The following is a 25,096-nucleotide window of genomic DNA, read 5'->3' as shown; positions in this document are numbered from 1 at the left end:
GTCCTTGTTCACTTTTCATGCACTTGATCAAACTTCAGAACAAATAAATCAAATGAAATGTGTGACTTTATTGCAGATTGTACCTGAAACGGCTTTTACTTTGAAAACTGAATTTAAAAACGTCAAGGAGAGTATGGAGAGGTAGTTTTTTTTTATTTTATTTTTTTTACACTTGCTTTTTACATTTATTTCAAATGACCTTAAATACCATTTACCCCTCAAAAAAACACCAAAAAACAAAACTGAAGAAAAAAATATTTAAAAGGAAACGTGAGTGCTTTTAGAGAGAAATTGAGACACCGTGTTAAATAAGCAGATGCTGTCTTCTTTCTTTAGAGACTTTGTTTAGCTTTATGGCTTTTGTCTAGGCTGAGGGGGATGTTTCTGAACTGTGGCAAATTCAATTTTTTTGGAACATCTCATTCATAAGTCCAAAATGACTATAAGATACATTTTGTGATCAAATGTAAGTCACTCTACTAGCATTGATTAAACCCCTTAACATCTCTTTTATATGTTCTTCAAAATTACATATTTGGAAGCTATTTCCAAGAGAAAAAAAAAATCACCCAATTTTACCCTAAATGTAACCACATGGTAGCCTTTAATGTAGCTCAATATGGAAAACCCAACCCTGCCACAAAAAGGATTGGTTCCTTTGTGACGTATGAATCTCTTTCTGTAGACGTGTTTCCGAGAGTGCCTGTTACACTTCAGCTCCAAAGTAAAAACACCCCTCCTGGTTGCTTATTCCACTCATGATATCTCTTCTACCATATAAAAACACAAAATGGGCATGTTAACATAGTTAAAAATTAATTTTCTTTAGAAAGTGATATACAATTGTCTCATTTTGTGATGTTTTCTTTTCCTTTGTGAATGAAGTAAATTATTATTTCTTTCATATTTTCATGTAAAGTTTTATATGTAATGTCCTTCTTGCAGTTTTTTTTTTAAAAATGGTTTTGTTATTGCTTGATTTTGTATAGTTTGTTTATGTTTTTGTTTGGAAGCATAAATGAAGGAGAACATGATGTAATTATGAACTGAATGTGTTTACAAAAGCTCTTTGCTGTATGACCTATGACCCAGTTGTTTAGGACTCTTATTGTCTTATTTTCTGAAGTATCTAATTTATGCTTTTTTTTCTTTTGTGTTTCTTATTCAGTATGAATCACTTAACGTCATGTTTCTCGAACAATAAAGAGAGGGAAATTTAAATCCAAACTTTGTAAGTCTGTAATTTGACGATTTCAAATGTCAAATCCAAATTGAACTAATATTAAACAAGATGCCTCTGAAGGCAGTTTTGGTTCTGAAATATTACAATATCTTTAGAGACAGGGCAAAAAGGAATAAAATAATGTGAAGTATTTTGAAAGCTAAATGGCAAATGATAATTGCAGGCATGAATGTTTGACTTCATAAAAGTGAAAACGGAAATACAAACTACTTTTGCTGTAATTACCATGTTTAATCTCTATCCTGTCTCAATTTGACAAAAATATATCTCGCATCTGGTTTTTTTTAATGATTTTTTTGTGATACAGACCTTAAAGATGATAATTTAGTTAGTAATGAATGGACTCAAATGTTTGTTTAGACATATAAAGATCTTTTATTCACAGTCAAAACAAAATTAGATTTTTTTATTTCAATAAACCATTCATCATATTTAATGAGTTTTATGGCACCATGCAACACCTGGAATTGAAGTTAAATATTCCATCAGAGTTTTTAATAAATCAAATTCCGAGTTTTGACAAGTGGAGGCTGGAATTTGAAATAATAATAAAACTGAATATTTTTTAATCATCATTGCATGACAAAAGATTTAGAAAATAAATTAAATAAAAAAACTGCTTCTATTTGCAGTGTCAGTTTATAGTGATTCAGTCCCACACCAGTGTCATATCAGAGAAACTGGGACAAAGAGCATTGTTTTAATGTAGTCAGACAGTATTCAGGTGTAAATCTGGAAATGTATCCGTTTCACTGATCTGAAACAAACATAAAACAAACATTTCTTCCCAAAGAGAAATGAACAAGTAAAAAAAAAAAGGGGGAAACGCCACATGCAATCATATAAACTGTAAAGAAAAAGACATACTGAGTTCTATTTTCTTCAGACAAGTCCACTCGTGAATATAACTTGAATGTCATTTCTATGTCAGGTGTGTAGAAGTCAGATAACACGATTCAACATTTTCTTTACAAAAGTATCCCAAGAGAAAATGAGTAAAACAAATTACAAAACCATGTCCATATTCTTTACAGTTCACAGCTGACAGTTTCTAAATGGAACGATACAAATGGCATCACAAAATGGGTTTAATTTATTTTTCCTGATGACGTAAACTGCAGTTAAATTAGTGTAAACAACGAACTCCTGTCACGTCATGATAATTTCATGTCTCGAAAAATTTATAGTTTTCTGTTTCTGCAAAAGTCCTTAAAAACACCTCTTCTGGTTTGATGAGCCATAAACAACACACAATATGCTTATGCAGTAAAGGAGAAAAATACTTCTGATCTGACACGAATCATTTTTAAGAATTCCCTGCATTTCTCTTACTGCTGTCGCATTGTGAAAACAGTTTTTTTTAGATGAAATAAAAAACTTAACAAGATGATACATGAGGATTGAGACAGAGGGTGTGTTTTAACACACTAAACTAAAGGAGATTCAATAGTTTAAGAAATAGTTTAAGAATGTAAAAATGACAGGATCTTTTTAATGGATTATGAAATTCTTTCATCATGAAGAGTTGACTTCCTACTGAAACTGATGATTAAGGTTGTCAATTGGAAAAAACGTCACATCCATATTGCTATGGATTGTGGGTTAAGTCAAGTCTGGTGCAGTCTGGACCGTAGACATATATATATATATAGACATATATACATAGACGCTGCATTAGTCACGTCCACATGTTGCTGCGATACATCTATGCATCCGCTATATTGCGCCGAGAAGAAGACCGGGGTGTCATCACATACAAGTGAACGGGGGAGTTGAGTTTTCCGGATAAAAAAACATTGGAAAGTTAATATATATAATATATAATATAACATTTCGAATTCCCAACCGCTTTCAATTCGTTGTATTTATATTACAATGTTTATTATCAACGCAGAGTTCAAAATAAAGTTTTCCCTCCACTGATGCTTACAACCTTGAGTTCTATTATAATCTCAAGAGAGGAGCGTGTATTAACATCATGCTGACATGAAGTGATTTACTTATAAGATGGAAAATATGAATTGTCATAAGGATTGCAAAAACTCATATTTTGAGAACTCTGATAAGCCGGTCTGACGTCACTTGACGTGGCAACGTTTGTGGTGAAAGGAAGCGATTCACTTGCTCAACGCAAAAGGAAGTCATTTTATGGCTAATTTCGGTCGTACTAATTAGAGCAGGGTGTTGTGCCATTAAACAATACTAATTACTATATTGACGGACAATGTAAAGTGTCAACAGCCCTCCCACACGGCCGCTACTTTGTTTCCAGGCTGTTTTAAACGTTAACTGCTAAAAGCAGATGTAGTAGAAATGTAGTGTACAAATAATAACGACTCTATAATGGTCTATAAATGGGTGATGACTGGGTTGTTTGTCACTATTCTGTGTGCAGACAGCAAAATAGAGCAGATTTTCTAATGTCAGCTATTAATGTCTGACTCTTGTGGCCAATTAGTTTACCAATTAGTTTGTTAACTCCAGCTGTGTCTACTGGGAGATGCGGCAAGTTGCCCGGACCAATATGGCGGCCACGTTGACGTATGATCCAGAGGCCAATGCGGCGCCTACGTATATATGTCTATTGTCTGGATCCCAGGTGGACTGTCTGGAAGTGTGCAGAAAGCTTGTACGAGCCCCCTTGTGGACTGGATGAATTGTAGCTTTAAATGGCCCACAGGACTCAGATTTTCCCAGGGATGGGATGGCAAAGGGATGAAGTCCGGACATTTGAACTCAGCCTTACACTCAGCTGACGCCTCACTGACGCAGTGCAGGTAGATGGTGTCCTTAAACTACACTAAACAACAGTTTGAAGAAAAACGGAACATTATAACCTTCAAGAAGGCAGTTATTATTATTATTATTATTATTATGCAGCAGATCAGCTGTTTCTATAATTAAAAAACCCTGAGGTGATTCAATCAGCTTTATTGGCTTAACAAAGATATTTAAAATACCTGCAGTGTTCCCCATAGAAATATGAGGTTTGTCAGTTTTTTGACATGTGGCGGCTTCATGGACCTGACATCCCTCTGAAAATGGCTTCGATCTGCTCCAGTGTCTTGCCTTTGGTTTCTGGGATGAAGGCCATGGTGAAGATGATGTTGACGGTGCATACAGAGGCAAACAGCCAGAAGGTTCCCGCGCTGGTTAGAAGATTCTGGAAGAGTCGGAGGTACAGCATATAGACGTGAATATCAAAGGACTGAGACAGCCGCGAAAATAATTAATTGGTAATCATATAAAGGATTGGCTGCAACAAAGGATTCGTTTTTAATCGCCACCCAAAATTTGTTGACTGCTTTATTAAATATTTAGCCTTTTAGCCTATATAATATGAGAATATAAATATATACTGTATATAAAACCAAAAGATATTCAGTTTCTACTAAACGAAGAAAAGTACCAAATTCTCAAACTACAGAAAATGGAACAAGAGAATATCTGTTATTTTGTTGATGAATGACTTCAGTTAATTCAGTTATTGATTATCTAATGAATTGCTTCAAAAGTCAGTGATGACATGAATGTAATGTGTTCTGCTTTCTCATAATCACAGCCCTTATTTTTCTGTGAGCAGAAAATAACATCATTGCTGTGTGAAATCCTTCTGGCTTTCTGCTGAGGAAGGTATGCTGTGATTACAAGTTACCAGTTCTAACAGGATGTCGCGCCACCACCATTGAATACGTTTCTATTCAAACTGTATTAAATTGTTAGGGAGCTGTTTTGCTATTGGGTCTGCTCTTGACTAATTGCCTCACTGGCCTCCCAGTGTATTTTGTGTGTTTTGTCTGTATTTTGTATAGCGTGTCCCATTGAGCATTCACCATCATATCCTGGAAGGTTTTGGTGACGATGAACGCCATGGTCCAGTTGGTGAGGACACAGATGGCACTGGCGAACCCCCTCGTCTTGATGGGGAAAATCTCCGACATGATCAGCCACGGGATCGGACCCCAGCCGAGAGCAAAACCTGAACATGACAAGAGTTATTAAAGGGATGCCCTTTTTAAAAACGTGAATCACTGCCCCACCGACTACATCATGGATGCTGACCTACTACTACTGGTAGTTTACATGCATACCTGTCCAAACTCATATAGATGTTGCTGGAGGAAGCTGTAGATTTTAAAATGTGGATGGTGAGGTCAGATTGACCTTTACTTCTGACCTTTGATTACCAAAATCTACTCACTTCATCCTTGAGTCCAAGTTAACGTTTGTACCAAATTTGAAGAAATTCCTTTCAGGTGTTCTTAAAATATTGTGTTCACACACATGGCTCGATGTGATGTGAGAGGGACCTTGACCTTTGACCCTTGATCCCCAAAACCAAATCAGTGTATCCTCGAGTCCAAATTCATGTTTGTGACACGTCTGAAGAGATTACTTTTAGGCGTTCCTGAGACATCGCGTGTAGAATGGGAAACGGATGTGAACTCGCAGGGACCTTTGACCGTTGAAATCTTAACGGTTAATCGTTGGTACCAAGTTAATGCTTTTGCCAAGTTTGAGGAAATTCCCTCAAGGTGTTCTTGAGATACTGCATAGGATGAGATGGGTGGGAAGTCTTTGACCTTTGACCACCAAACTCTAATCAGTTCATCCTTGAGGCCAAGTGAACGATTGTGTCACATTTGAAGAAATTCCATCCATAAAAAAAAACAAAGGGGAAAAGAGGGGATGTAACTGATTTATAGAATGTGTAGGTAAAGGGATTTGTAGAGAGGTAGAGGTGCGAGGGCTCAGTAATACCTTTAGTATTGTATTGCGGTTGAGTTAATTTGGGAAACCAAATTATTTCACTGCACCTATAGAATTTTGATTCACCATTTTGAATCTACCTGAGCATTTACATATCAACTCTTTCACTGGGCTGATAAGAAACCTTTAAACTGCCAGACACGTATGTGAATCAGGAACTCACCCGTGATGAAGACGGCGATGCTGGCCAAGGCCAGCCAGGACAGGTCCGGGTGGGGATCTTCGCCGGCTGCGCTCTGGATGTCCAGCATCAAGAGGCTCAGCGAGGTGGTGGCGTGATATTTGGACGTCAGGTAGAAGTAAACCCCAAACGCTGTGGTGCTGATTGTCATGGCAACACCTTGAGTAGGAAATGAATAAAACAAGGGGAATATTTTTTTAACCTGTGTGAAGAAGAGAAAGCTAAAGAGATTTAAACAAAATTATAATAAATAAATACATGTAAAGGTTCTGGTTACCTGAGATGAGGAGAAGGACTTTCCTTCCAGCCCTGTCCATGATTAGCGCTGCTATTGCGGTAAAGACGACCTGAATCAGACCCACAATCACTGAGGCCAGGTCACTGTCCTGAAAAACAACAAAGGGTTTACATCATTGCTTTCAATAATATAACAATATGTTTTCACAAATAAGACCAGGCCATAACTTAGCATATGGTTGACCCATGATTAAAACAGCAGAGGGCTTTCCACTTGAAAAAAGGGCTTTTATTTTGAAATGGATACAGGAAGGAGGAGCATTTGGCCAACCAATGAGCTCATTAGAGATGAGCCTGCACAGAATCAATCACAGGTGATCGCTGTACAACGCATGCCAACCTGGCTCTCATTCAACAGCTTATTGGTTGTTTCTAGACTGTTGTAAATTATATTGAACTGAATTAATTTTTTAAGTATTTAACAAAAAAAAAAGTTTTGAGTCAACAAGACGTATCACCTGACCCAAAATACTGCAACCAGGACAACTTCTGAAGCCAAACCTGGCTCTCTCACTCATTAACAGAAACATTACATTGAAATTCAATTCATATTATTACAAACAATGTGTTTCAGTCGATCTTAAAAGATCATTAAGTTATGACCAGATAACGACAGACACTACATCGCTCAAAGACCAATGTGGAGCTATTTCTTTGGTAAAATCAGGCAAGTGTGATTTCAATTATTGTTTAGTGTTTGGTTAGCACCTGTAACAAATCCATACTTTTAACTAAAACATTAAAAAATAAAATCAGCAAGAACAAAGAGACAAACGCAAAACACAAGTAAATCGAAGAGCCGGTGTTACCTTAAAATGTGCCTGTTCAAATATGTTCTCAGCGTAGAACATGATGGCGTTGATCCCTGTCATCTGCTGGAATACCATCAGCATGATGCCGATCACCAGCGGCTTATAGACACCAGGGTCCTTCAGGTCCGACATCTGGAAACTGGAACCCTGAGAGAAAAAACAAAAAGACTCGGATCATCAGGACGCACCAACGTTCTCCTTGTCAAAGCTCTTAAAAGATATAAACACTAAGACATGTTAAGATATAATCATAATCGTGTGATGCACTGAGCTCCTTTCCTGTCTTTCTTTCACTCTCTATGGCACCATTACATCTTATTTCTCTCTCCAATAGTTTTTGCTTATTGCTTTGTTGCCTCTCCATTCAGTTCTCTCGCTCACATAGTTTCTGTTCTTTCTTTTGCAGATGTCTCCAGCCATGGAGCTGCAAGTCTCTGCTCCATGATTACTGGCCTCACCAACAGTTCATGTTTTGGATCTCTATGCTGTCCTTTTCTCTCTCTGCTCTCCTCTAACCCCAACCGGTGGAGGCAGATGCTCCGCCCACCTCTGAGCCTGGTTCTGTTAACAGATGCTCCGCCCACCTCTGAGTCTGGTTCTGTTAACAGATGCTCTGCCCACCTCTGAGCCTGGTTCTGTTAACAGATGCTCCGCCCACCTCTGACCCTGGATCCGTTAACAGATGCTCCGCCCACCTCTGACCCTGGATCTGTTAACAGATGCTCCGCCCACCTCTGAGCCTGGTTCTGTTAACAGATGCTCTGCCTACTTCTGAGCCTGGTTCTGTTAACAGATGCTCCGCCCACCTCTGACCCTGGATCCGTTAACAGATGCTCCGCCCACCTCTGAGCCTGGTTCTGTTAACAGATGCTCTGCCTACTTCTGAGCCTGGTTCTGTTAACAGATGCTCCGCCCACCTCTGAGCCTGGTTCTGTTAACAGATGCTCCGCCCACCTCTGAGTCTGGTTCTGACAGAGGTTTCTTCCTGTTAAAGGGAGTTTTTCTTCCCTCTATTGGAGTTTTTTTCCTCCTAGCTTATGTGGGAATTGTTGAATTGTTGGGTTTTTCTGTATAATATAAAGTTCTGTTGTAAGGACTTCAATTTGGTAAGTGCAATGAAATAACCTGTGTTGTGATTTGGCGCTATATAAATAAGATTTAATTGAATTTATTTTTGACTTAAATGAAGACATTTCATTTCCTGGAACTGCAGACTGCATTGTTTGACCCTTTGACCTTAAGCTTCAGGGTATTTTCCCCAACATCAATTTGGCATAAGGAAGGAGGAAGGCGTCATTTGTCTAAACTTATCCGGTCATCTGGGGCCGTATTCACAAAGATTCCTGGGGCTAAGAGTTAATCCTTGTGGCGAAATTCTACGAATAATTCGTAGAATCGTGACGTTTTCTAAGACTTTCCCCTTAAAGTTAGGAGTAGATCCTTGTAAAGATAAAAGTTATTCACAAAGCATCTTACAAATGACATCGTGCAGGTATGGTGTTTGTGGTGGATCCCATTGGAGACGCTCACTTCTCCCACTCGACACAATAACGGCAGAAATGAAAGTGATCGCAGCCCAAAGATATTTGGTAACTGGAAAAAATGACTCGTGCCCGTTATCACCAAGAGCGGATTTCTTTGGATGAACCAATCACATCTTTTAAAAGGATGTGTCATCCTTAGCAAGGTTTCTGTTCTGTCCCTGCTCAGAGTAATCTTTGTGAATACGGCCCGCCGGTGATTCGAGTACTCAGACATTTCAACCCACCTGCTCATCGCAGGCGTCCTCGATGCGAGCGCACTCCCATTCGACGGGGGCATCCGGGCCTCGCAGGAAGCGCAGCGCCTCCTCAGCTTCCCGCCTCTTGCCCTGTGACAGCAGGAACCGGGGCGTCTCCGGCATGAAACACATACAGACCAGCAGCAGCGTCGGCGGGATGGAGCAGCAGATCGCCAGCCAGCGCCAGTCCAGGAAGAGACCTGCAGGAGGAACCCACACAGCGTGCAATTAGTTCACACACATCTGTGGCTGCGCCGTTTCTGTTCCTTTTTCAGTCCCTTTCTTATAGATTTTAAGTCTTTCCTCATTAAAGGAACTCCTCATTAATTTGGAAGACTCATAAGATCTTGGTCCCTATTACCGAGAGTCTATTTTAAAAAAAAATGTAGACTAACAACAATGAAGTTCATAAAATGGATGTCTTTCTGGCAAATATCATATTCACAATTTCTTACAAATGTAAAATTGTTTAATGTTGAACTTCACACTTTAAATGATTTTATCTATAGAGTTTTTAAAAACTGAAAGTTGTTCTGGGGCAGATAATTACAGTATGAATCATACTTAAACTGGAAATGCCCTTAAGAAGTTGACACGTTCACCAGTTTTCAACAGTTTTAATATCAGATTAGTCAAATGTATTGTCTTTTGTATTTTGCACTTCAAAACAAAGTAAATAAAGTGTTCAGAAAAACTGAATTTCACTGACATCCATTTTGTTTGAGATGGAGTTATTTTTTTTATTTTTTTTAATGTCCCTTTTAATCACCTGATGTTTTGATGCTTTTAATGGTTTTATGTGAAGCACTTTTAATTGCCCTGTTGTTGAAATGTGCTGTACAAATAAACGTACGTGATAGTGAGAGCCATAACCTGTGGCATTATGTTGTCCTCTCATGAACAAAATATCTCGGGAGAATTTTTAGGGAATTTCTTCAAATTTGGCACAAACGTTCACTTGGACTTAACGATGAACTGAAAAGGTTTCGGTGGTCAAATGTGAGAGGTGAAGGTTATTCCGACCTCATGTCTGCCGCGATACTCGTGAACACAACACCTCAGGAGGACTTTGAGCGAATTTCATAAAAAATTGGCACCAACGTTCACTTGGACTAAAGAATGAACATTTTGGTGGTCACTGCTGCCTCATGTCTGTCTCATCTTTGTGAGCACAATCGAAGTCAAAGGGAGATGTTTTTGTTTTTTTTATCTGCTGATTTTCTTTTAATTAACTGTTTGGTTTATGGAATTTCAAAAAAATTCACAATTGCAATTTTACAGACCCAAAATCTTTAAATGTCTTGTATTGTTTGTTTGAAAAGTCCAACACTCAAACATATTAACCTACTAATGTGCTGCACATGACAAAGAAAAGTCCCGCCCCTTAGAGAAACTGGATCTGGAGAATTCTTTTGCTATTTTTGCTTGTAAAAACACTGAAGGCATTAACTGATTGTCAAAATAGTTGTTAATTACGTTCCTGTAATTGTGTAATAGTGTTAGTCAACACCTTCAAAGCTTTGACGCGGTTCAAACACCAGACGGCTACCAATGAGGAGACAGCCGAGTGACTGAAGTGAATCCCCCCTGCTGTTGTCTGATGACCCTTTACAACACGAGACAACCCACCTCACAAGACACGCCAGCCTCTATTGAGAAAACACGAATGGCATGCAGCTAACTAGATTAGCGAGAAGCAGCTATTTCCAGATGGGTCAGCAGGAATCTGATTGTATCTGAGGATCGTCACGCCACATGACCGCCAAGTGGGTCATCGCTTTATCGAAACGTTTAATCTGGAGTTTAAGAGCAGTTCCGCTCTTTGTAAAAAACGCAAAAAGCACTTCAGATACACAATTTTGGCAAAGGATGTTTGACAGAGTGAAACGAGGGCAGGTTATGTAACGACTGCATTACAGTGTTGTGGTGAATGTAATAAAGTTATTTAGTTTCACCATGGAAAACTCATGGAATGATTCACAGCTCGTAAAACTGCTTCGGCAAAGTGACCTGATGCTTTTTTCTCTCCGTGAACTCAGACTTTACAAAGTAAGTTTAAGGGACGTCATAAACACTCATTGCATACCTGCAAGATAAACTCCCATGATGCCGAGCACCACCATGAGTTGCACGCAGGAGCCGAGCGTCCCGCGGACCCGCTCGTGGGCCATCTCCGAAATATACAGCTGTGTACAGGAGACGGGAGGAACATCTGGGTTACAACAAACTCTCAACGATGTTTTAGGCATTTTAGCAGAGCTTTTAATCAACGGATCACAATAATGAATGAAGGGCGATAATACAATGAATCAAATACTGTTGAATAATAACTTAATCTGCGATTTGTTCAGCTTATTTTTCTCAGTAATTAAATAATCATTTAAAAAATGGAGAGAAATACAAATTGAAAGTTTCTAGCGCTCAATATTAAGTCCTTTTGATGTTAAAAAAATTATTCAAATAGCATTAATACAAAATTTTGAAATACAAGAAATGTCTATAAACAAGAAGCCGTATCAAGAGAATGAGTGGTATTTTTGTTTATAAATGACGTACAGGATTAATTGATTATTAAAATATTGTTGAATTAAGTGATTCAACTCTAAGGTCATCCTCTTCTCATCTAATATATAATATAGTCTGGAGATGAAGTGAATATGCCATTTTTCCTGTCAAAAATACCACAAATGTACTCGTAGAAGAGTGTGAGGCCAACGGATTACTTTACCTGCTGACTTTTAACCTGCGTTACATTTACAGTGAGGCCGGTGACCACAGGTCGGAAATCACTGCATTGATTGTAACAAAGGAAAACAGGAAGAACAGACAGTGAGTGTTTCTTACTGGGACGACCAGCGACGTGACTCCGCTGGCGACGCCGGTGAGCACTCGGCCCGCGTACAGCATCCACACGTTCTGCGCCGCGACGATGATGGTGAAGCCGAAGACGAACGGCAGCGAGCAGAACATCAGACTGAGCTTCCTGCCGATCTTCTCCACCATCCAACCGCCCAGCAGGCCGCCTGCCGCCGCTCCCAGCGTCACGATGGACTGGAAAAACAAAACACCACAGAACCTCAGGAAATCACGTCCATAACTCTAATTTGCATTTTTACCCTGTTTTTAACCAATTTTAACTTGTGCAGAAATAGGAGCTAGCATGGTAAATTAAAGCCCTTTGGTTGAAATCTGCAATAGTTTTTCTGCTTCAATCATGTTGATCAATTATGCTAATTTCACATTTTTATACAAAAGCAGCAAATTCACACACAAATAGCATTTTAAGAGGAAACATTACACACATTCCATGTTAAAAAAAAAAAAAAAACTTGTTATACTGCAATTTTTATTGAAATGCACCTTGGGAGTTGTCGTTAAAACCCACACAGTTGTACCTTTGACTTTTATCCAAAAAAACTGATCTGTGCTAGCACAGTTGTTCATCATCTCACCTAATGTGGGCTGTGCATGAAATGAGTCATTATTAACTATTATTTGGTTTTGGTTTAGAACTAAAGTAATTCTAACCAGATGTGTTTGGATGACATAAAACTGCTGATAAGTTCTGAAATCTGTATTGAGAAACGTGATATTAATTCATCACGGCTGCCATCATACCCCAAACCAGGAGGCCTGATCACTGTCCAGCCTGAGCCGAGGGTCAGCGATCGTGGTGAGTTCAGGGAGGGCGGGTGAGCTGTATCCCAGCACAAACCCGAAGCTCAGGGGACCCAGGACAGACGCAAACGTTGCCAGGTACAAATTGCCATTCTTCACTTTGCTGTGGGGAGAGAGAGGGACAAAGGATCAAGATTTTTATCCTATCGACTTCACAAGTTACGTCACCTGTATAGTAAAGAACCCACACGGTCCAGTTTAATCATTTAGGGTCATAGTATAATTGTAACAATGAAATAAACAGTGCATTCAAGTGTTTAAAACACAACAGCATTGATTGCATAATAATGCCACAAGACATAAGACATGCAAAGTCTAAAAATGGAGAAATAGAAATGTCTTTGCTGACTGTGCATCTGCGTGTTGACTGACCTCTGGTAAGCATCATGCTCCGTGATGAGTCCGGTGGGATCTTCACCTCCTCCCTCCGCGTCCAGCAGCCTGCTGCTCTCGTCTTGGATGTCCATACTGTCAGCAACAATGTGTCCTCTTGTTTACCTTTTACATTGATTAGGCAGGTTAGGCAAGACCAAAGGCTCTCTGAATGAACAACGATGTTTTATAAAGTGGCAAACCGTGCAGCCGCGCGAGGACGGAATCAAAACAATAAAAAAAAAAGAAACTAGCAGCTTGAAACAAACAATCCGTGAAGTAAACATCGGGCATTTAAATCGCTATGATTTGAGCAGTACCTCATTCTCGTTACCGAACTGCACCTTTGCTTCTTCTTTCTTCCACGGACGGCCAACTTTTCTTTGTCAACATTCGAGTCAGCTGATCATCGTGTGTCGCCAGTCATTTCCGGTTTGTTTAGAATTTCAAATTAAAAGTGACGAGCGTGCTTTTGCTGTCGGCAAAAGAGATGTCGTGTCTGTTATAAACTGTTATAACTGTCAAACCTTTTAGGAGGAGTTGAGATACGGTTTAAATCTTGTCAAACTCCAAACGGAACACTCAAAGACAATTCACCCACCTCTTTCAGGGAGAATTAGCTCCAGCTACCTCATCCCTAAACCACATTTTCGAGCAACGTATTTAGCTATAAGTATTTGTATATGAAGTGACAGCTCAGCTTATTTCTTTTTTTTTTTTTTACCTCAGTGTTGGACACATAGGTATTGGCAGGGCACAGCTTAATTTGGAGCGGAAACCAAAACGGAGCCGGAAGAAAGTGGAAAGAAACCTCTTGTAGAGAGTATTTACTTTATACGATAAAAGGCTCTTGGGGTGTTAAAGTTGGTTTCCATGGCGACATTCAGATTTAACTTCGACAGCAACTCTAAAAATGACTAAGCCCAAGTAAAAACATCCTTTCGTCGAGTCCATGGACACATTAGAGGAGAGAGATCACCAAGAGGTAAGATACATGAGCACATGTTGGTTGAAAAACAGTAGCAAAATTGGAGAAAAAAACTCACTAACCTAAGATAGTTAAATCAAGATTTGAAAGGTATTTAAAGTATTTCGAAGTTAGAATCAGGTTTTGAAGCTGGCTATATCATTTATTTATTTTTTTATTATTTTTTACATTTAACACAAGTTAACGTAGTACAAAATAACTTATCCCAAAATCCACAATGTTTCTTCAATAAGTAAACATACTTTGATATAGTGATAAACTTGTGGTAGAGTCTACATAAAATGGTTTGTTTCCTCATGACAAATGAAATGTTTGGTATTTGATATGAAATCTTGGTCAATTGATTGTCCACCCAGCCAGCAGAGCAGAGGTCGTGTCCCACTGCTGCGTCAGAGGAGGATGAAACCAGGAGAAAAAGGACCTTTGAGCGGTTATTTGGCTCCAGTAAAGTTTTTCTGGCCCCCGCAGAGCAACGCACTCAAAGACCAGGCCTGCGAGGGACCCTCATCATTGGAAGCAGGGCAGCAGAGCAGTGAGAAAACTTATTTTTAGGAGTGAATTAAAGGGTTTAATTTCTTCAGTTTCTATTGTAGTATTTTATTTTGGAACATAGAGAAATGACACTCGGCTATGTTAAGATCTGAGTGATCTGTACTGAAAATGTGTGCCAACTTTAGGATTTCTGTCTTTGCAGTTATACTCATGGAAAAGAGGCGATGGGAAAGTCCCAGTGTGAGAAGGCCATCATCTGCTTTAGCAAAGCCATCACTCTGCAGCCAGAGCAGGTGCTCGACTCAAGACACAAAGTTACATCTGTCAAAACTCATTGCATGTTATGATTTGTGCTTCCCTAGTGAACCAAAGGCAGTATTCATACATGATGTTTTTGATTTTATGATTCCTTTTTATGCTAAACAGAACAGTTGAGGCAAAAATATAACAAAATAAATATTGTTTTTAAGTTACTGTAAGCCTCTTAATGATCACAATGAACACTTCATAGCCAGCTGGTGGCTGAAGGTCACTTGTATGTTCTCTTGGTGTTAGGGTCTGCTGTCTGTCTCATGTCTCACGCATTGCGATCTGTTATCCAGTTATTTCTTGGTGTGGTAAACCTCTGCTGTCGTGTGTTTCAGACTCAGCTGTATGTGAGCCAGGCTGAGGCCTATCTGCAGATGTGTGACTTCCAGTCGGCAGCAGTTTGTTACAAACAAGCGAGGCTCCTGGAGCCCGGAGCCTTCAACGCCCGCTTGGCCTTCATCTATTATCTCCAGGTCGGAGTCGCCACAACGCTCCTCTGTTCGTCTGTTGGCTTTCATGTTTCTGTCACAGTACATCTATAATGTATTAATACACCAGCAGAAAAGGAAAATCAGAAGCGGGCACTTAAACATGGCTGTAGATATGAAAACATATTTCTGTGATTGCAAAACAATAGACAAAATATGTAATTGTTGAATACTTTTCATCACTTATATCACACAGCAACAGGCAGACATGATAATTATTTGAACCTTTTAGTTGATTTAGTCCATGGGATATACATCATTTCTGTTATTGAAGGACTAATATCTTGTACAAAGAAAAAAAAAAAAGCCTTTTCAACTTCAGCCCTAAATGAAGGTTTTCCAACAGTCAACATTTCCAAAAGTTAAATCATGGATTAGAGAGAAAGGAGAACAGTTTTTGTCTTTTTAAATACAGGTATGGACTCGGCATGGATCATTGTACATTAATTTAAGAAAATTAAAAGTAAAAAGATATGTAAAAAATCCTAATAAGAAGTAAATATGATTTCTTTATTGTTTGAATTTTCGATGTTGATTGCAGAAAACCAAATTTCTGTTCTTCCTTCCTGGACTTGTTATTCAGTGTTTCGCCTTCAAGCATTTTCACAATATCATCGATCACCTTGGAAGTCAGGCTGTTGCACTGATTAAAAGTCCCCCTTCATAAAAATCTGAGTTGTAAATCCAACCCGAACAGAGATGATGATGGTGGTCTTTCTGTTTGCTGTTGTCTGCAGGGCCAGTGCTTGTTTGACCGAGGCTGTTTCCTCGAGGCTCTGGAGGCTTTCCGTAAAGCTCTTGAGGTGAAGCCCGGTTGCAAGGCTTATGAGGTCAGAAGGTAAGAAGCCATCATACTAAGACCGAGATTAAAGTTGTGCATGTTTACTTTAATTTACTAACAATTATTTAGCAAAAATATCCTGCTTTCTATAGATCATTGTATAGGGATAGGTAGGTCTAAATTATGGCAGCTTCAACTCACATTGGAAAATATTATTGCTTGTGTGTCGAGTGTGTAATGTAATTAATTACAAGTCAGGAGCTTAAATGTGATATTTATAAAGTTTTGTTTGGTATCGTTTTCATTCTTCTTTTGTCTCGAATACACACATTGTTCAAAAATCCATATTGTACTTTGCATCCCAGCCTGGTGTGTCTAACAGCTGCAGGTCGCCACACTGACTGTCTGAAGCTGGTGGACAACTGGATGGCAACACAAGGTCACACCGCCGACCTCTACATCCTCCGAGCCCGACTGCACAAGCAGATTAACCAGGTTAACACTGCAGCGACCTCCAATGCTTCAAATACCTAAAACCAGCAGTAGACTGTGCAGATATGCAGTAAAATGATGTTAAACCTGCAGCTCCACAGCCCCGCAAGCAAGCAGTAAAATTACCACACATACGATGAGTAAAAAGGGTTTTGTGTCAGGACTTAATATTTTTAGTTTCTTGTTCTCAAAGACATTTTTGTTGTTGTTGTTGAGATTGAATATAAGCAAAAAAACAACAACAAATAAACAAACAAAAAAACAACAACCACACATCCCCCCAAATTTTCTTTCAGATGTTTTACAGTTAGTATAATGAAAAAAAAAATTTGCAATTCAAACTGGATGAAATAATATTCATTCAGTTTTATAATTCTGACGCAGAAAATGAGTTTGTCCAGACTAAGAACATTCACACGATACGTATTTTAATTATACTGCACTTACTGTAGCCACACCGTGAAATGTCTGTAATTAAACGACCTTCTCTTGAGTTCAGACATCGCGGTGTTACCAGGACGTGCAGTCAGCCTTGGTGTTGACCCCGTCATGTCCGGAAGCTGCAGCTCTGCTGCTGCAGCTGCAGGAAGCGAGTGAACGGGCCAGACAACACGCAGTGGACAGGACTTTATCCGGCCAGCTGCCCAAAGCGCTCTGCATGATTAACATCGCTCTGGAGAACAGTCCGCGGGACGGACGCCTCTACCTGTTCAGGTGAGGACGATGAAACACTCAGACGAGCCCGAGGTAAGAAATAGATGTGACATATTGTAGAACACATCTCTTTTTCAGATAAATATTTTTATTGTCTTGTTCGGAAACTGTCAATTCAGTTTCATTTTATTCCAACATAATCTCAGGGCAGTTTCCATAGTGAGGTCAGACCTTACAATACTATATTATTAACCATCACGTAGCAACAGTGGGGAGGAAAAACTTTCTTTTAATGGGAAGAAACCTCAGACAGAACCGGACTCAAGAGGACGTCTTTGTCGACAGGATGGGAGGAGGGGAGGGTGGAGAGAGAGAGAAAAAAAATAACAATAGACAGTGAGGTTGATGGTGCAAGAACCTGTAGATCAGAAACATGCAGCTCCGGAGACAGAGGTACCTGCAGAAAGGTGTAGGAAGACAGAGGACAGAGGGAAGAGAAGACACAAACATAATGACATGCATTAGCTGCATATAAATGTGTGGAGAGTGAAAGAGTGCAGTGCAACTTTTTAAATTGCTTATATAGTATAACCGGAAGCCCCAAAAAACAGGTGAGTGAATTTGTAACAATGTGACACGGGGAATGGCTTCCTGTGTTCGTTCAGCAGGAACAACCACATGACTGAAATTCTTTGTGTCAACCACAAGAAAGCAATCAATTAAGAAGCCCACCAAAATGAAAAGCGTTGCTTTATTAGGTCACCTCTAACTTCTAAAGGTACTTTGGCTAAAGTCAAAACAATTGGATTAAATCATTTACTTTAAATTGAATTAAATCTTGTTTTCCAAAATTTGATTCCGTTTTAGTTGATTATGTTTGATTATTCTTTGTCGGTCAGAGGGATTCTGTACCGACGTCTGAAAGACTTCACATCCGCCATCGAAGATCTGATCCAGGTTGTGGAGCTGAGCGAGGAGGAGGATGGGGAGAAGGAAGTCAGGGGTCAAGCGGAGGCCAAAGCCAAGAAAGACGAAAGCGTTTCTGTGCAAGAGGAAGCCAGGTCTCAGTTGGTTCTCATCTACAATGACTTCGCTGTTCAGTGCTTCGACAGAGGCCTCTACGCCGAGGCGACTCTGCTTCTCAATAAGGCCATCGAGGAGGAGAAAGGCAAGGCGGGCCTGTACCTGAACCGAGGAGGTGAGGCCACAACACCTGGCCTCTGGGTCCGTTTCAGTCTTTCTTTTCAGTGCAAACAAACACAATCATTTATTGAAACTTTTGAGAATATTTTGTTCAGGCCAGAATGTGAGGGTTAAAATTAGACAAATAATTGTTGAGTCATTGTTACGCATCAACAGCTCCGTTAATCTGGGACAGAATTCACAAATACTTTCTATTATTCTATTATTATCTATTGCTTCCTGTATGCTGCTGTAGCGGAAAAAAAAATTTCCCCTCGGGGATTAATAAAGTAACTACCTAACCTAACCTAACCTAACCTAACCTAACCTAACCTAACCTAACCTAACCTAACCAAATAGTATTCAAACTTCCCCAGAGTTTCCTCTTTAGATCTGATCACAAAGACGCAGCATCCACTGGGACATTTGTGAGGTTTTTCCTTGTTGATATGTTGCAAGCAATTTTGATTGCCTGTGTAAAGTGTGCATATTAATTTCGCCACATTTGTCAGTGGTAGTATATGAAGAGCTGCTCCAACCACGATAGATGTACCTTTTATACAATTTCAGCTCTCACCACCATAAAACAGGATATAATAAACATTTATTCAATAAATGTTTTCTGGATTTGAATTTAAGCTGCTCTCTGAAAAAAAACGTCAGCAGTGTTGAACAAGTTAGCACGTTATTGTTCATAAACTCCAAATGCTAAGTTCATTTATCAATTGGTTGATTAACAAACAATGAACAAATTTGATAATGAACTAGTCATTCATTTATTCTAGCTTCTTGTGATTATTTGCGAAGCTCACTGTTTGATATGATTGTAAATCTTTGAGAGTGTCAGTTGGACAAAGGAAACATTGAAAAGAACGTTAAAAAAAAAATGTACACAGCAAATTCGTAAGGAAATGAAAATGACAGTTAATCTATTAAATTCGAACCTGTTTGCACTACAATTTATGAAATATTGGAACTAAATGGACCGGCGACCTGTCATGGTGTTCCCTGCCTTCGCCCAAAGTGAGCTGGGATAGGGCTCCAGCCCCCCCGTGACCCTGTTCAGGATAAAGTGGGTACAGATGATGGATGGATGGATGGATGGGACTAAATGGAGTTTGATGGAAGGATGCATTTATTCTTCATGTGTCTGTGTGTGTCAGACTGTTTCTTTAAGCAGAGTGACTGGTATTACGCTCTGGCTGACTACATGCAGGCGGAGGAGATGATGCGGCCCGACGACCCCGCTGTCCGGCTCCGCCTCGCCGTCGTCTACAACACGCTGGGCTCTTCCTCTTTCCAGGATGGGTCAGAACCACACAAAAATGAACTCCCTCCACAGAGAAAGCTGCAGAGTAAAATGTTGTCTCCATGTTATATTCGTGAGTGTGAATGCGTGTCTGCCTCCTCAGGCATTTCCAGCAGGCAGCTGATATGTTTTCTCTGGCCATCCACTACAACCCCACAGTCAGTCGGTACTACGAGAGCAGATCCAAGGCCTTCCGAAAGTGCCTGAACTTGGAGGGAGCCAGACTGGACTTCATCTGCATGCTGATCCTGGATCCCACCAACGAGCAGGTCCGAGCGTCTTCGCACCGTTCGCATCCACTGACATTCGACACTCATCTTATTCTGATCTACTAACTCTTTATATAACTGTTCATTCAAAAAGAAGTTGTAACTTTTCCACGTTATATTGTGGATATATTACTTCATAAGTGAATATTGCGTTCCTTATTCAATTAACAAGAAACAGTTTATTTATCTTTACATTAGTCTGTAAACATTTTCACTGCTCATACTCTTAGAAAACCATGAATTTGTTATTAAGATGTTCACAGCTTGTTGCAGTAAATAGGAGTAAACTGTATGCGTCTCTGTGTTTGTTTGTGTAGGCGCCTCCGATGCTCATGAGTCTGTTCCCTGGCTACAGCGTGTCTGATGTACTGTCCAGTCCAAGAGGACAAGCAGTCCGAGCTCAGGTGATGGACACCGTCAGGGCCGGTAGTTCCTCCTCCGATCCACAGAGGTCAGCGATGCCAACGTTCATCGTTCATTCGGAGGCCTGGAGACATCCGCAAGTGGAGGATCTGGGAGATGTTAGGGCAAGATGTCTTGCAGCTTCACATTTAAAATTGAAAAACAATCATCTCTTTCATTCTGAGAAACAACTGACTTCTCTTAACCAAACAACCTGGCACCCAATAAGCAAAATGAATGAATAGATAAATAAAAAAATGCTGCAAAATGACATAAATAAGGTGAAAAACTTGTATAGGCTGAATTAACACTCAGCTGTCTGTCAATAGAGGTGCTCCTTGTTTTTGCAGGTTTCTTCAACCACTGCGTGTTGTGTTGTAATGTATTCGTAGACTGACTGAACAACTCCAAAAGATGACTCTGACCAATGAGAGCACAGTGAGCCAATCAGAAGAATCAGCTGCAGCAGGAAAAGAGCTGAAGTTGTGTGTAAACCAACAGGACATGCAGATAAATGTGAAGACGCTCCTGCGGGTAGTGATGGGAAAAATCATTTCATACTCATTTCTGAAAATTTACATACAGTAGATATAAAACTAGTATTGTGAGAACAACTGAACGGGAGAATTGTATCGTGGTAAATACATTTTTTATAAAAAGCTGATTGACAACACTTTCAAAATCCACGTAAATCCATACAAAGCAAGAATAAAACCTGATCCTGTGAGTGTTCTCTAAGACAAGAAGTTCCATATAATTGGCAATAGACTCAAACACAAGGATGGAAGGTGACGGTTTCAATGGCAACAGCTAGAAAAGTGGATATTAAAGCGGTTCGACATTGTTTGCAGTCTTTTCTTCGCGCTCTGTTCTTCTGTGTTGTGGTGTGACTGGTTAAGGAAACATTTCAGTCATCTGACCGTCCAACGTAGCACCACACTGGACCACGACTCAGCACACATCACCAGTCTGCCTGTGAACATCAGAAGAGTCCTTTCCACAGCGAGAGTGGAGGAGTTTACATGTCAGAGGTGATCATGGAGATACGCCGGGTGGGAAAACCATCTGCTGTAAATGTTGTTTTTAACGTGCATTTTCTGTATTGATCTTCGTCTCAAACATTAAAATAATCCATCAATTTGATGTGTCAGTGAATAACTTTTATGTTTAAGAAAATCTACGATACATAAAGCCACAACGACATTTCAGTACCTCATACTTTAACAAGAGACAGAAATCCTTTAGCACGATAAATAACTTTTATGTGAAAGAGCAATACTAAAAGAAACAAGTATAAAGACAAACAGTACATTTTACACCTGTATAATCTTTATTTACATCAGACAGAAAAAAGAAGAGTAAGAAAAGACTATAAAATCCAAATCAACAGTAGTTTAGGATTCATTAGGATGTTATTATGGACCGGTCCAATAGGTGGTGTCAGAGGAACAATTTTAGCATGATGGCATATTTCATGATGCTCTACACTATGTTTAACTGGTAATATTTAGTTTTATATATTCAACGTGAGATTTAAATGTTTGGTTATTGGCTCTGTCAAATCTACATCAACATTGTGGAAGTGATCTGATTGGTCTAATTTGCACAATTCTGTGTAATTGTTGGACACCTAAACTGAGGAGTAATTTTAAAGACGACAACAAATGAATGATCCTACATTTGGGAAACTGTGAGCTAAAGAAACCTTAAACTCGATTAATGAAACAAGCCTATGAAGTTGTGTGAACACACGCTGAACATGCTTCACATCAGACAGCTGTCAGAGGTACTACTTATTCATTTATTGTAGCTTCTTGTGATTATTTGCTCACTGTTTGATATAATTGTGAATTGAATATCTTTGAGAGTGTTAGTTGGACAAACGAAACATTGAAAAGAACATTTTAAAAAAAACAGTTACAGAGCAGGCAATTAAGAAAAAGAAAAAAAAAAGTTTTGATGATGATTTGTGAGAAATAATTTATTCTCTGGGGAAATATGCATCTCTTCAGGAAATTCAAATAAAATGTTATCTATTAAATTCAAACCTGTTTGCGCAGATGATTTATAGAATAATTGACCTTAATGGAGTTGGCCAATGAAGTTGAGTGAACACACGCTGAACATGTTTCACTTCAGACAGCTGTCAGAGGTTAAACTCTACTTGTCTCTGTTCACAGGCACTCCAGCCTGCAGTGTAGTTCCACACCAGCTCTCACTCTGCTTCACTCCTACTTGCTCTTGTATGCCTGCCTATTCGTTTGGGACCTTTGTGCTATATTGCAGCTGAGAAGCTAAATCACAGTATATTACAACGTGTGATCAGACTGTTGAGAGACTGGTCCTCTGGCACACAAACAGAGTGCAGCACAACAATGCACATGGAGCCGGGGGAAGCAAACATTTCTGAGTTAGTATTCCACAGTACATTGCTTGATCACCATCAGCATCTGTGTTGCATGTGTTTGTTGTGAGCACTGTTACGTGTGCATTTGCCATGGTCACCATGGACTTGGGGAGATAGTACGAATCAAATTTGGAGACAAACTCTTGAAATCGGCAACAGAGTCTTGAAATGCTTCAGAAAGCCTACGATAATGAGGAAGTGAGCAAGGTGAGGTATTTTGAGTGGAATTTACGTTTCAAGAGAGGCAGAAACGTCACCGTCCACGACCGAAGAAGGCGCTTCAGGTCAGGAGCAACCAGGTGGGTTTTCTTTGACTGCAGGTTGTGTATCGTGAATTCATCCCCCAGGTTCAGACTGTCAACACCGAATTCTACTGAGGGAAAAACATTTGGCACAAACAGCTTGAACTGTGGCACACTGGTTCTCCGTGATGTTTTTGATGCATTGATTTGTTTCCCTGCTACTTCTTTATGTTCCTCAAAAATGTCCCACTAAATTTGGTGTGTGCTCTCTGCTCTTTTCTAGTGTAATCACAAATGCGCAGGAACCAGTTGTCACAAAAATGTGCATAACACAGGTTATTAACTTGGAAGTAAATTGATATTATTTTCTGATATCTCAAAATATATATCACTTGGTAGCTTTTACTGCTTTGGCCTGCAAAGCAATTAAAGAGTATTGAGTTGGCTGTGCATTATTGGAAAGTGAGCCATGCATTTTCAGATGCATTTACACATCTGATAAAAATTATTTTGTCAAATTACTCTTTCTAAAGGTAAAAGATGATGTTCAGCCAACAATACAATGTAAAATCTCAAGACAGAAATTTAAAAAGAATGAAAAGTTTTTTGTTTTTTTTCTAACAATTTATTTCCAGTTATCCCCAGTGAGGAATGAGTTTCAGCCGACAGCCGTGAAGATGTGTTGTGGCCGCAGCTCCGCTGCGTTCCCTCAGAGGCAGCTGACCTCACAGCATCAACAACAGGTGTGGCAACAGCTGACACAGAGAAAGGACCCGTGGCACACTTCTTACCGTAGAAAGTACCGACACGACAGAGCTAAAAGCACAAACATAGCACACATGCCAGAGTCTGTCGCTTAATTGACTCTAATGAAAATTGATACTGAATATTTTCCCTTCACCTTCTCTGAACAGGTCACTGCACGTGGAATATAGGAGAAAGTGATTTGTGTTTATTCAGATGTATTTCTTTATTATATTTCAATACCTGCTGAAATTTCACGCTGCTGTGGAGTCTGGCATGCAGACGACCACGGAGGAGACGACCACGCTCCCGCTTATGTCAATCACCACTTATGGTGTTAACTGTCAGTGTCTGCAGAGCACCCCACTATGAGTGTCAGCAGACAGGCCCGGGTTCAAACTCTCAGTCGCTGTGTCTGTGATTTTCTGTGAAATTTCTTGTCTAATGAGGACCACATTTATCCCAAGGGTCAGTTGATCATAAAAAAAATCTTAAAACTGAGAACCTTGTGCTGGTCCTTACGACAGCTCTTCAAAATTTAGGGATTGAAATCAAGTCAAAATAAGTCGGTAACTTAAAGTTTAAATTATACATTTTGGCATGTGCACCTGGGATTAGAGACAGTATGAAGTCTTTACAGGTAATGTCATACAGTCTTGAATGTGTGTGGGCCTTAGCCCCTCGGCCCAGTGGTGCGGCACAGACAGTGGTCATAAAGGAGCTGAAAAGTGTTTCACACTTGTGCAATAAAAGGCTCAAGTTACTGTCCTGTCAGGGTCGGGAGGCGCAGCCAGGCAGGTTTCTGAGTCCAGACAAAAACACCTTTCTCTGGGCACAGGTGCTGGCGGCTTGGCCCCGGCTCAAAACATTCCCTGGTGGAGGGGAGGTTCATTCTCATTTTGGCCAGAGACTGTTTTGTCTAAGATACGCCGAACACATTTGTAGTCTTTGGGTAGTGTTCGGGGGCAGGTGACGTGCACGGACGCACAACTCCATGTCCTCCTGAAGTGTAAGTGGAATGGGATTTGTGGGTTTGGAATTGGATTAGTGTTGCTTCACTGGAGTGGGCCTTGAAGTGTGTGCCAGTCAGGTTTTTTTTTTGTCAATGGTCAGCTTCTGCAAAGTACATATCACTGCGTTATGATAATGTCTCAGATAGTTGAAGCTGTTAAAATTCCAGCCTAAAGATCAGTTAAAAACAGGA

General features: G+C 39.8%; 2 protein-coding genes across 3 annotated transcripts; one reads left to right on the top strand and one right to left on the bottom strand.

Moving 5' to 3' along the window:
* Positions 1–1,552: 1,552 nt before the first annotated feature.
* slc2a8 (solute carrier family 2 member 8) lies at positions 1,553–13,541 on the bottom strand. Of its 2 annotated transcripts, XR_011179243.1 has the most exons (12): positions 13,454–13,541; positions 13,134–13,259; positions 12,702–12,864; positions 11,928–12,134; positions 11,170–11,269; positions 9,072–9,283; positions 7,301–7,450; positions 6,472–6,580; positions 6,177–6,353; positions 5,077–5,222; positions 4,204–4,406; positions 1,554–4,043 (listed from the first exon to the last, which is right to left on the bottom strand). XR_011179243.1 is itself a non-coding variant. In XM_069169342.1 (11 exons), the coding sequence occupies exons 2-11, from the start codon at positions 13,226–13,228 to the stop codon at positions 4,260–4,262; spliced, it is 1,506 nt and encodes a 501-aa protein (XP_069025443.1). In that variant the 5' UTR covers positions 13,229–13,259; positions 13,454–13,541; the 3' UTR covers positions 1,553–4,259. The 2 variants fall into 2 exon arrangements, 1 of the variants encoding a protein (XP_069025443.1); XM_069169342.1 differs by having other exon boundaries at positions 1,553–4,406.
* Positions 13,542–14,066: 525 nt separating this feature from the next.
* Positions 14,067–20,896, top strand: LOC138210274 (tetratricopeptide repeat protein 16). The gene is made up of 11 exons (XM_069169341.1): positions 14,067–14,118; positions 14,478–14,653; positions 14,816–14,906; positions 15,258–15,395; positions 16,148–16,248; positions 16,557–16,686; positions 17,183–17,397; positions 18,237–18,535; positions 19,683–19,827; positions 19,932–20,097; positions 20,415–20,896. Exons 1-11 carry the CDS (start codon positions 14,086–14,088, stop codon positions 20,742–20,744), a joined length of 1,824 nt encoding a protein of 607 aa, XP_069025442.1. The 5' UTR covers positions 14,067–14,085; the 3' UTR covers positions 20,745–20,896.
* The last annotated feature ends 4,200 nt before the right edge of the window (positions 20,897–25,096 follow it).

This window comes from Embiotoca jacksoni, unplaced genomic scaffold, assembly GCF_022577435.1.
Source record: "Embiotoca jacksoni isolate LCO1_2020_lvr unplaced genomic scaffold, fEmbJac1.0.p SCAF_44, whole genome shotgun sequence".
NCBI classification, from domain to species: domain Eukaryota; kingdom Metazoa; phylum Chordata; class Actinopteri; family Embiotocidae; genus Embiotoca; species Embiotoca jacksoni.
This window is presented reverse-complemented; position numbering and strand designations above follow the sequence as displayed.

Excerpts from the sequence above, each read along its gene's own strand:
- LOC138210274 (XM_069169341.1), top strand. The coding sequence starts at position 14,086 with ATGGACACATTAGAGGAGAGAGATCACCAAGAG. Across the intron at positions 15,396-16,147 it reads CCTTCATCTATTATCTCCAG|GGCCAGTGCTTGTTTGACCG; the intron begins GTCGGAGTCGCC and ends TGTTGTCTGCAG. Across the intron at positions 16,687-17,182 it reads TGCACAAGCAGATTAACCAG|ACATCGCGGTGTTACCAGGA; the intron begins GTTAACACTGCA and ends TCTTGAGTTCAG.
- slc2a8 (XM_069169342.1), bottom strand. The coding sequence starts at position 13,228 with ATGGACATCCAAGACGAGAGCAGCAGGCTGCTGGACGCGGAGGGAGGA. Across the intron at positions 11,270-11,927 it reads TCACGTCGCTGGTCGTCCCA|CTGTATATTTCGGAGATGGC; the intron begins GTAAGAAACACT and ends TCCTGTACACAG. Across the intron at positions 6,354-6,471 it reads AGTCCTTCTCCTCATCTCAG|GTGTTGCCATGACAATCAGC; the intron begins GTAACCAGAACC and ends TTCCTACTCAAG.